The 12,705-nt window shown below is 34.5% G+C and overlaps 1 protein-coding gene across 3 annotated transcripts in view; it reads left to right on the top strand.

Annotated features, from left to right (window-relative positions):
* The window catches only part of LOC126807845 (argininosuccinate synthase), a 37,010-nt gene extending 26,090 nt beyond the window's left edge, over window positions 1–10,920 (top strand). For all 3 annotated transcript variants that reach the window (XM_050532698.2, XM_050532692.2, XM_050532686.2), the window contains exons 7-15: window positions 512–582; window positions 1,216–1,337; window positions 1,736–1,820; window positions 2,777–2,841; window positions 5,177–5,250; window positions 5,988–6,045; window positions 8,226–8,382; window positions 10,133–10,198; window positions 10,728–10,920. In XM_050532698.2, coding sequence (XP_050388655.1) covers window positions 512–582; window positions 1,216–1,337; window positions 1,736–1,820; window positions 2,777–2,841; window positions 5,177–5,250; window positions 5,988–6,045; window positions 8,226–8,382; window positions 10,133–10,198; window positions 10,728–10,767 — 738 coding nt within the window. In that variant the 3' untranslated portion in view covers window positions 10,768–10,920. The remainder of the gene's footprint in view (window positions 1–511; window positions 583–1,215; window positions 1,338–1,735; window positions 1,821–2,776; window positions 2,842–5,176; window positions 5,251–5,987; window positions 6,046–8,225; window positions 8,383–10,132; window positions 10,199–10,727) is intronic.
* The last annotated feature ends 1,785 nt before the right edge of the window (window positions 10,921–12,705 follow it).

Below are 12,705 nucleotides of genomic sequence, written 5' to 3'. Positions count from 1 at the left end.
TTACGAACAGATCTCGCTGTTAGTAACGTCTAATCCTATTACGACTGCTGCAAAAGAAGGTCATATGTGTTGATGCTGGAGACGGTAAATTTTGGTTATGGTTGCGTTGAAATGATAGGCAACTTCTTGCACCAACTCTCCAGCTTCCAAACGTCCGATAGCCTGGTTTCTCTGCATTTGAGTTAAGCGTGGCATTGTTGAACAATAGGCCTAATATTGATCACAGTTTTATACCCAGTAAAGTTTGTGACAATTCGTGTATGTTCGATTTCACAAGAAATGTGAGCATGATGCCTACATATTCATTGAAATGGTGTGTTCTGGTGATTCATTAATTCGATATGTTCTTACACAGGGCTATCAAAGAGCAATCAAAAAAGTTCCTACTACCATTACATGCTAAAAAGTTTATGGTTCTGCATTTGTTGCCTATTTCGATAAAAAAAAACTTGCATTTCTTTTGAGTATCTTTTAAATTTGTAAAGTGGGATTGAAATAATGTAAATTGTAGATAAATGGAATTCCTTTACCTGTGACTAAATCTAGTCCATGGAGTATGGATGCCAACATGATGCACATAAGGTAAGATTTTTAAACTACAGCAAACTTAAATCTAGTGAGCTATGGGTTTCTTCATGTTGTAGCAGTCTGGTAGTAATTGAAACAGGACAGGTGGCAGACTGTACACTGGACAAGGCTTTAGAGCACTATAACTCTTCTAATTCAGATACATGTAGAATGTTCAAACTTAGTGTAGATGTTCAGGAGGTGAATGCCTTGACTTAGTTCGATGATGAGCATTATCTTCTTCTGCTAAGCAGAAATAAGTTGGTCATTGACTGAACATCTACACCTGATAATCTAGTGCTTAATTTTAACATATTCGAGAGAGACATTGGGTTTAACGTCCACTCGACACAAACTAGGTAATTTCGGGACTACCATATTGTTCAATTTAATTTCAATAATTCACTTGCGCGTAGGGGCCTTATACATGTAGCCGTGGGAGGAACCGAAACGACCTGGACAGGCGACCTGACTCCTTGTCACTACAAACAGGGAATCAAAACCATACCATTTGACTCTAATGCAGATCTAATGATCTAAAGCGCATGAGTTAAAACATTCGACCAGTCACCCCCCCACACACACACACACACACACACCCCAATCTTAATGGTCCTGAGGTTTATTTGTATATTTTTGTTTATCAAGTTATGAATCTGGTGTGTTAGAGGATCCCAATCATCAAGCACCACCAGGTATTTGTCAGATGATAGTAGATCCAGAAAAGGCTCCTGATGTTCCTGAAATATTAGTCTTAGAATTTAAAAATGGTGAGAATAGCATCTTAAATACTTGAGTTAAAAAACATACAGTATGTAAAATAAAGACTATTTTAAGTGAATGGAAGATTCTAGTGGTATGTAAAATAAGACACCTTTTCATATTGTAATCCAATAGTATTTCTTTGTAATGTTATATACATTCACTTTGCTTCATTGTGAAATGTTCTAATTATTAGAGCAGAATACAAAATAGGTGGAAAATGAATAAATCTTGATAATAAAGTCACATTTTACCTATTTTTTGGCATTCATCATTTTCACTTTTTGCTTATGTGGTGTACAGTTTATGTTGTTTTATCAGTGTATTTATGGTGTTAATAGATGTTTATGGTGTCATATTATTTAATGTGGATTGTGGTGTTATATTAGTATTAGTTTATTTCCAGGTGTACCTATTAAAGTTACCAATAAAACAGATTCTACAGAAATAACCAAACCATTAGATCTATTTCTCTATCTTAATAAAGTGGGGTATGTTTATTTCTCAAAATTAATATAGGTGTATCTTGTATATTAAAAATAATATAATGTGTTATATGGAAATCGCAAAAGTATTGTGCTTAACCTTCTCTGGCCAAGAGAGTGAACTTTCTTATAAGTCCAATGTACAACTTTTTATACGCCCGCATTTTCATGTGGACGTATATTGTCGTCGCCCCTGTCCGTCCACAATTGTTTGTGAACAGTCTACAGGTCACAATTTTTATCTGATTTCAATGAAACTTGAAATATAGGTTTATCACCCTAAGACCTCGGTTCCTTTCGATATTGGCATGTATCGGACTGTAACTTCATGGATTATGGCCCCTAATTGTACGGAAAATCACGTTTTTAGCTTGTGAACACTGTAGAGGTCACAATTTTTATCCGATTTATTTTAAACTTGAAATGTATGATTATAACCCAAAGATCTCGGTTCCTTTCGATATTTGCGCATATCTGAATGTAACTTCCTGAATTATGGCCCCTGATTGGACCCGATAGAGGTCATAATTTCTATCCGATTTAAAAAAACGTATTATTATATCCCCGTTAGAGTTCGAATTTCGTGAAAATCAGCCCAAAACTGACAAACAAAATGGCCGCCCTTCGTTCTCAAATAGCGTAAAAATATGGTATATCAAGGTTGTGAACCCTATAGAGGTCACAATTTTTATCCGATTTTGTTGAAACTTGAAATGTAAGTTTATAACCCAAGGATCTCGGTTCCTTTCGATATTCGCGCATATTGGACCGTAACTTCCTGAATTATGGCCCCTGATTGTACGAAAAAATCCCTTTCTTTTTAGCTTGTTCTCTATCCATCTCTCGAAAATGTGGGCGTATCCTGCCTGGCTGCCGCTGGTTTTCTTTTCTGTTGGATGTGTTCTAACTTCTACTGGATATGGAGATCTCTATAATTAAATAATTAATAATTTACTCTTCAGTGGAAGAAATGGTGTTGGCAAAATTGATATTGTAGAAAATCGATTTATAGGCATGAAATCTCGAGGTAAGAAATAGTACTAGTTTAAAATGAAACACAATAATTGATAATAAATTTATTGAAATTCCTTCTTATGGAGATTCTTGCTGTGATATTGTGCATTGTAGTTGTGGGGGGTAGTATTTAGTCCAATATTTAAAGTGTCTACAATTTTCCAAAGTAGCCATCCCCGAAATAGTTCAATAGTAGCAATTGCTTATGAATGGTTCAATATTTTCAGCTGAAACTTTCAAACACACTATTTGGGCTAGGTACAGTTAAAACGACTTTTAATAAATTGTACAGTAAACCTCGCAGAAGTCGGATTGGTACAAGTCGGATTTTTGCTCAACTCGGATAAAATCATTTGGACCCTTTGATCCTGCACGTTTTTCTATTTAAATTTTTGTGCGTAAGTCGGATCTTCGCTCGACTTGGATTAAAATGTTTGGTCCATTTAATATAATTCAGGCTTTTTTTCTTCGCCCAAGCCGGATCGGCAGTATGTTCAGAATTTGACTAAGTCAGCTTTGTCCCGATGATCAAAAACGCAATTACCCGTTAGGTATTCCATGCACAGAGCACCAAAAAACTTTCCCCTATGATTTTGACTCAAATCAGCTTATTTGACGCGAGAATAGAATTTTCCCGGAAAACTTGTATCTTGCTGTCTGCTGTACGAGAAAATTTAGGTCATTTTTCAAAGATGGCAACAAAACGGAAGTTATCTACTCGCACCAAAACGGAAGTTGTCTACTCGCATATACGAACAAAAGCTTGAAATGTGCCTTTTGCAGTTTATTTCTAATCGAGCTAAGATTGAATTTCGTTCTTCGGCTAACTCGGATCTTCGCTTAAATAGGATAAAATTGGTCAGTCTACTCAGATCTGACTTATGCGAAGTTTAATGTATTACTTGTACACTTATAAAAGAATATACACATACCAAAATGATTATTATTGACTTTTTAATATAATTGATTGTCTCCTACAAGAATATATTATGTCCAAAAGTCTTTTCTTAGTGCTTACGAATAGTTTATATGTTGTTCTTGCAAAGATATTTGATAAAAAGTGAGTTTTCAATAACACCAGTGAATGTTCCATTTCTCAAATAGGTCTTTCAAGACCATTCCTGGAGTTTAGTTCCTCTTAAAGATCACTTTATACACATGAATTTGTAGAGGTGTCAACAATTGGCTTGTGAATGTGATAGACGCTACATACAGCTTTTGGTGGATTTTTTTCTAATTTGGCGATAGAGGACGTTCATGAGAGGACGAACCCTATTCAGCATTCCACGACTTTTCATTCCCGAATTATCCTTCCTTTGCAGAAAACCTTGTGAAAATTTATCATTCACTTGTTTTAAAATTGATATATTTTGTTTACATTAGTGAGATGAAGAAACCTCTTTAATTTCAATAATTTCCATTAATTACTTCAAGAGTTATGTCCTTTGTTTCACTTTGTTGCACCTTGTGAACGCTCTAACATCAAAAATTATCTGCCGATCTGTATGAAATTTGTATGACGTGTCATTTAAATTAGTAAAAAGAAAAATCCGATTGAATTTCAGCAATTTCCATTAATTATGTCTTAGAGTTATGGCCCTTGCTTCACTTTGTTCACCCTTGTCAATGCTCGACCGACAAATGTTATCATTCGATCTGTATGAAATTCATATGCATCATTTAGATTAGTGAAATGAAGAAGTCTATTTAATTTCAACAATTTCTGTCAATTGTTTCTAGATTTATGGCTCATGTTTTACTATACAATGTGAACCTTGTGAATGTTCGAATGACAAAAGTTATCATCCAATCTGTATGAATTTTACTTATATGCATTATTTAAATTAGTAAAACGAAAAAGCCTGTCAAATTTCAATAATTTTTGTAAATTACTTCCAGAGTTAAAGCCCTTCTTTCAGTTTGTAGAACCTTGTGAACCCTCAAATTATAATCTCATCTGTATGAAATTGACTTGGAAATTCCTACAAAAGAATAAATATGCGACAACCCTTGTCGACCGCTCAGACGATTTAGCTGATGTGCGTGCGTGTATGTTTTGTTGCCTAGCAACCTATCTTTTAAATTGGTGGGAAACATTAGGGTCATAATGGGATGAACCCTATTGGTATTCAGCATTCCGCGACTGAGATACTTGTATTCCCATTAACTAAAATTTAAACTATAATAAGTGAGTAAACTTATGCTTAATCATGATCAAATGAAATAAGAAACAAATATTAAATCGTGTTAATCATGTCCCCGCCACCACTCAAAATATCACAATATTTAACACTGTATTTGGCCCTAAATCAAAAAGGTTTAAGTACTCAAACTTTGTATTTCCACAGGTATATATGAAACACCTGGAGGGACAATATTGTTAGCAGCACATACTGATATAGAAGTCTTTACTATGGATAAGGTAGGCAGCATTATGTTGTATCCAGGACCATCTTAACAGCACTATAGGTCACCCGGCAAAGCAGTGTACTGGGGACCATACCTACACAACCACTCACAGGAATAAGTCAAAACATGCATAGATTAGCATATACTCCTGGGGCCCTTCAGAAACTGCCCAGCGTGTCCATTGCGTAAGATGGCCCTGATTTTATCCTTAAGATATAGAACATAAAATAACAGGATACGTTTTAAAGCCTGGGCACACCACAAAGTATTTGTCGACTATAGCCCGATTTTTTTTCGGTGACGATCTGTCTGGCAAAATACTCAGTGTATACTGTTTTCCATTTTCTGATTTATGGATGCAATGATTGGTTTATACAAAACTAGATCTGATGGCATCTATCAAAGGCTTAAAAAAGCAATCTCTGTAATAAAAAGTTTCATTCAGAAATAAATATGATCAACCCAATGGGTATTAGCACATGTTTATAACCAATGAAACATCAAAAACAATCTGCATAGGTTTGTATATGCATCGGCTTGTATAATTTGATGCAGACAAATAAATTTTTATTCGTTGGCAACCTGATACTGTACATGTATATGTGGCAACATGACATAACCAATTTAAATGACTGTTTGGTTTACGTTTGTTTTCTAAAAAGAAAATATCAACCATAAGAGATTATCAACCTCATTGCAGTTGTCATTTATCATTTTTATGTAATTTTCATCACAAATTTGATATTTCAGGAAGTAAGAAAAGTGAAGAGAGAGCTGGATATAAAGTTTGCTGATCAAGTTTATAGAGGTTAGTGGATATGGTGGGAGTCTGGGGCGACTATGAACAGAGTTCTATCTCCTGAAATAAGAAATACAGGTTGAAGTTACTTAAATTGTGTTAATGGTATTTATAGTCTGGAGGCTCAGTGTTGGGGTGGGGGGGGTCATCAAATGGGCACAGAACCAGACCTAACTTTTGTATAGTAAAATTTAGCGTAGAATATGATGCTGAGTAGTAATCAGTCCGCTGTTAGGGCGTTTTCAAGATATTCGGCGGACTGAACACCACTCAGCATCGTATTCTATGCAAAATTTTACTATAGAAAATTTGGGTCTGGTTCGATGCCCATTTGATGGACACCCCCACCCCTACCGCACTGTACCTCTGGTCTGTTAGTAATTGATTTGGAATACCCCATTTACTATATGACTACTACTGATAGGGATGCTAAAAAATAATTCTTAAAGCCTCAACCTGGCAGACAGTCTATATTCAATTTCCTTTAATTTATATTTAACAAAAGTAAGGACTTAAAAATGAATAGTACTCTAAACCATTCAAACAAATCGGTTGGCAGGCATCGATATTTCCGCGCACATGCGCACAGCGTGCGCAAGCACATTGGCCTTAAAAAAAAATTTTGCAGGCACATTTTTAAAGATGTACTATGTAGCCACGCCGGGCGGCGCCTGCGCACGGCACTATTTTTTGCCGCCTAACACAAAGAAAAAATCGAAGAAAGCCGCCCAGTCGTATTTAAACCCCTTCGTCCTTCTCTGTACACAAACTTGGTGCTCGAAATTTACCACGGCAATTAAACGGCAAAGCCATGGTAAAAGCCGACGTACGCAAACCATGTCTGTCACAGCATAATTTATTTTTGTGTGCCGTAGTAGACCCTATCATCCCAAATTAGTTTAACGAAAAATGTATTGGTATTTTGTTTATTTATACTTAGAAGATGTGTAGGCCTAGGTCTATTCATTTTAGAATTATTCTACGGTCTTTATATTTGTTTATTTGTCGTAAATAGGTCACCCAGACCAATTTACGGCCCTCCAATGTTAAAGGTTTGAATGTCGTAATTGTCCAACACGCGCCTGCAAATTTTCACGATGGTTCTTATTTTATTTCTTACCTGTGTTGACCGTGGATTTGCTACGGCCCGAGAGTAGGACTAGGAGGACAATGAGAGCTTTCTCAGTTTCTGCCTGACCGGATTCTCATTCCACCGTAATAATAATAATATTCCGAATATTCGTGAGACACGTACAACAACTTTACAAACAAGTCAAATAATACAACGTGTTTTAATTATCAATATCTACCTGTTGTCATAATTCGTTGTACTCAAATAAAAGACAAACATCGTTTTAAGAATCGTTTTAATTTTTAATCTCAAAGAAATATTTGAAAAAAAACCCCAACAAAACAACAAATACCGAAAGGTCCTCAACTTATCTATCCAGAGAAACAGAGTGGGGCGGGACAATTTTATGCTTGATCGGGTGGTGTCAAAAGTTTTTAGATCCCTGTATCATTGATGAAAATTAAGTGAATTTGGTAAAATTTGAATATATAAATGGAAATTTGATTTGCACTGAACCAAATACAAAAGGCAGCAGATGCTCTGAAAATACACAAGAAGGGTTTAATTTTCATAAAAGACCACGCCCCCTCCTAAAACTTTTTTGGCCTCGCTCCGCTCGTCGAATATATTTTTACATCACTCACCAAATCATGGCTACATCCCTGTGTTTCAGTATGACCCTGCAGGCATATTTTCAAGTGTGTGCGCAGGCACACTCAACTTTTATAGAGCCCTGTCGGTTGGATATCATCTTGAACTTGATGTTCATGGACAGAAATTAAACACTCTTCAGGCATCGACAAAGTACAACCCTAAAGAAAGACAAGACGGTTGTAATATAGTCATGAATAGAAAGTAATGGGAAATTTAGATTGCTATAATTTTCTTTAGACCAATAATTTTTTGGACCAATATACTTTTTTACAATGACTAGCAGTCATTTTTTTAATGAGCATGGACTAAAAGTTTATTCTTGCTTTTTATATGGATATATTTGCATATATATTTTAATTTAAGCATGTTTAAAATTTTAAAAAAGTTTAATGATCTCTGTATCCACCATACACATATGTTCTTTTTTAAAATATATTAGTAAACTGTCAATTTTATTTTCTAGGTTTTTGGTTTAGTCCAGAATGTGAATTTACACGATATTGTATTAATAAAAGTCAGGAATCTGTAGAAGGAAAAGTAACGCTAAAAATTTATAAAGGTGGTATTTATATCTTGGCTAGAGAATCTCCACTATCATTGTATAATGAAGAATTAGTCAGGTGAGTTGAACATTCCTAGATTAAGAGGTTCATGTAGGGATCATCTGTTGTAGTATCTGTACTCCGAGTTAGTCTGGAGGCTCAGTGCGGGGGGGAGGGGGGCATCTAATGGGCACAAAACCAGACCCAACTAGAGTAAAATTGTGCGTAGAATATGATGCCGAGTAGTAATCAGTCCACCGTTGGGGAGTTTTCGAGATATTCGTGGTCAAAGGTCAAATGAGGTCATTTGCACTGAAAGTGAATGTGAAGCCATTCGTGTATCATGAAAACATGCTCAAAATGATTGAAAGTAATCAACCTTTCAATAAAATTGTAAACTTGCTAAATTCACCTTTGTTCTTGGTGACCCCGGGAGGTCAAAAAGTCAAATTTTCTGTTTTTGCACTAGGTAGATTTAAAGCAGTAAATGTCATAAAATATAAAAACTAAAGGGAAACCTGTTCTAATTAATAACAGGAACATTTAAAATTTATCTTAAGTGGTCTTAGCATCAAACTTTTACTTTGGAACGTTGAAAAAGATCTTGCATAACAGAACCAAAACACTTCAAAACCTGTTTCAAAAATACGTAAAAACAGTCAAATCAAAATCTCTCTGATTTAGTTTCACAACGAATGCTATACATAATGATACTAGTTGTCTGAAAAAACAATTGAATAGTTTCATGGCTGGACTCCAGCCTGCAGGGCGTGTCACGAAACCTTCCAAACTTTTTCCCGTTAACGTTTACCAATATGACATTTATATTCCGTGAGATATTAAGTACAATGCATCTGTCGGTTTTATCTGTGTCCATGTTCCGGCGAAAATTCATGAAAACTCATAAAAAATTTGCAATCTTTTAATCACATCGTCAAATACGTGTTTTCTGGTCACAGATTAACGTCAGTTTTCCCAGATTGGGATTCCCGGAAATCCACGCGGCCTGCAGTTTCAACTTGTATGTATAACAATTGTTGTTAAACTAAATCGGGCAGATTTCGATTTGACAGTTTTTACGTATTTTTGAAACAGGTTTCGAAGTGTTTTGGTTCTGTTATGCAAGATCTTTTTCAACGTTCCAAAGTAAATGTATGGTGCTAAGACCACCTAAAGATGGAAAATTTGACATTTCGACCTCCGGGGTCACTAAGAACAAAGGTGAATTTAGCAAGTTAACATTTTTATTGAAAGGGTGATTACTTTCGATCATTTTCAGCATGTTTTCATGATACAAGAATGGCTTCGCACTGAGCCTCGGGTCTAGGTTTACAAGGGGTGTAGCATCATTCATTTACATTATTTAATTGTGATCCCCATGCTCTGCAAAATTATTTCAAAGATGAACTGGGGCTTATTCCAGGGAATTGTTGGATTCATGTGTCTTGCAAAGTTTTTGTGAGAATAGAGAATTAGACTTGAGAATCTCTTACTATATACTAACTTATTAAAATGTTAAATTGCAACTTAATGTTAAGTTTACTACCAGATACTTTTAATATCCCATATTAGAATTCTAAAATATTGATATTTATAAAGAATCTTGAAGATTTAAAATTGATATTCAGAATTGTTAGAGTGAAAGTGGTCTGTATACATTGTATAGCACCTATATGTAGCTGTCATAATTATCTGTCTTTTGTTAGACAGAAACCCTTTGAACCATCACCTTTAAAGTTTGACTGACATGGTTTAACCCAGTTACAGGAATTTATTGTGTGATGAAAAGAGTAGATGTAAACACTGTGTTGAAACTTTATACTTTCAGTATGAATGTGCAGGGAGAATATGAACCTACTGATGCTGGTGGATTCATTAAAGTAAACGCTCTACGGTAAGAATTGACTTTTTATGAAAGAAATTTATAGACCTTGGTCCAAATTGAAATGATTGCCTTTTTATGTGACCACATTTCATGTGCTCGTATATTATTGTTACCCATATCTGTTCATCTGTCCACAATGCTTTTAAGCACTCTACAGTTCAGAGGTGGTTTTTTTTCCAAACCTGCTGGGTCTTTAAGGAGGAATCCTATTGAAATTCAGGTTGAATTCAGAGTTACTACCCATGTTACTGAAACATTGTAAACAATCTACAGGGGACCGTTTTTTTAAATGTATTTTTTCAGACTTGATGGGACTGAACACTATCCAAATAAAGATTTGCTAGTTAATTTTATGCATAGTTATTGCCCTTGAAAAATATAAAGTCACCCTTCAAAATGCTGTGGATAGGCTACTATGTTCATACAGTTAAATATGGTATTTCAATTTTCTTGGTTTTTCTAGACCAATAATTAATGTGGCAATTCACTAGAAAAATTTAACTCTTTACATTGAAATATTACTCTTTTTTGTTTGCAGGTTGAGAGAATATTGTCGATTACGAGAAAAGTCAAACTAAATGAGAAGATTATTATAAGAGAGTTTAGTCAGGTCTCTTATGTGCCATTTAATACTGTATATGTATTGTATCTTTTAATTAATTTATTGCATGCTGTAACAGATATAAAAGTTATTTATACATGTTAATTTTATTAAAGGTCATGTACAATAAGTGTCATGTTTCATTTAAAGGAGCTAAACCCTTAACTCAATATTTTTCACAATATTTGAAATTAAAGACACAAATTAGAATTTAAGATTGGCCAATTCAATCAATGTTGATGTTGTTATCTTGCCGTGAAAATATGGGATCCTGATATCCGATATCATAAAGGAATTAAATAAATATTATATATTAATCACTTTATATACATTCATGTTACACTAATATGTTCTTTTAGACTCATTTTCGTCTATTTTAAGGTTCCAAAAAATAGAGTCATAAGCCCTTTAAATATAGTGTAGTTTTATCCATCACTAATTGAATTAACACATCAGATTAATCCTGGACTCAAATCAAAGTATAGAGCCATACACCCATAATTCTATAGTAGGAGGTAGGTAATAAAATATCTGGATAATCTAGATATAGAACTTAAATTATCAGTTTAACATCCAACACATACCATTACACTGTGTTCAACAACTAAGTAAAAGGGTGCAACAATAAAAGAGGAACTTTGGGAAGCAATACCGAATAACATTCTACTAGTCTACAACAACCAACCTAATGAAGACTGGCATACATGACCAAAGTAATACTTTGGTCATTTTGAGACTATCATTTAGTAATTTTCCTTTCAATTGTTAGGTGTGACTGGGGACCCTAAATAACCATAATATTCTCTAATCTATAGACAATTAAAGGTACCAAATAAGAATGACTTGGAGGGTTTACCTAAACCCTACTGTGGCTATGCATAAAAGGTGCCTGGACAGTTGATATTCAAAGCAGGGTAAATATTCTGAAATACACTTGGTTAACCAGTTGTTCAAATTTCATTCCATTTCAAAAAATAAATCCTCTTTATTCAAATGAGATGAAACTTACAAATTGAAGTACGCCGATTTGATAAAATATTAAAGGAGCTCAAATTGTAACTCAATATTTTCCATAAAATTAAAAATTAAAAACACCAATTAAAATTTAATTTTGGTCCATTTCAATTAATATTGATGTTGTTATCTTGCCTTGAAAATTTGCGATCCTAATATCCAATATTTTAGATATAATAAACATGTTAAAGTAGCTAAGTCTCTAACTCAATATCATCCAAAATCTTCGACATTGAAAACACAAATTATTTGTCAATTTAAATCAACATTGATGGTGTGATCTTACTGGGAAAAGGTGGGCTTCTGATATCCAATATTTAAGACAAAATAAACATTTTACTATTAATCGTGTACCATAATGCGTTTCAGCGCAATTTGTAATAAGGGACTCAAAAAACGAGGCTAGGTATATTTCACCAGTCGTGTCAGACGGTGACGCCATATTCTTATCTGTTGAGCATTCGCAATAAATACTATCGGTGTGGACTGGAATAACCAGACACTAGAGATCGCCTTTCGATTGAGACTTCTGGCGTATTTCGCCGAACATAACCGATTAGAAATTACAGTAGAAACAGAAACGATTGAATGTAAATCAGTTTATATACAGTAATATTACATTATTATATGCGTAACACCCCTTTATGTCAATTTCTAGGTCCCAAATATTAGCGATTTAGCCCCTTTAAAATCAGTACATGAGTCATATGTATTCTACCTAACTTTCGGATGTCATTTGTAATGAACAAAGAAAAGCATAATCTACAAGACAATGCAGAAGTAATTAGTAATGGCTGATTCACAAACGATAAAACGCGTAGAACCAACTAATCAGGCGTAAACAACTACAGCTGTTCAATTTGGACTATTCGCGTATTTCACTAAACAATATTGAATAGAA

The sequence above is a fragment of the Patella vulgata genome, chromosome 1, assembly GCF_932274485.2.
Source record: "Patella vulgata chromosome 1, xgPatVulg1.2, whole genome shotgun sequence".
NCBI classification, from domain to species: domain Eukaryota; kingdom Metazoa; phylum Mollusca; class Gastropoda; family Patellidae; genus Patella; species Patella vulgata.
The sequence above is the reverse complement of the archived record's forward strand: the minus strand, read 5'-3'. Positions and strand labels throughout refer to the sequence as shown.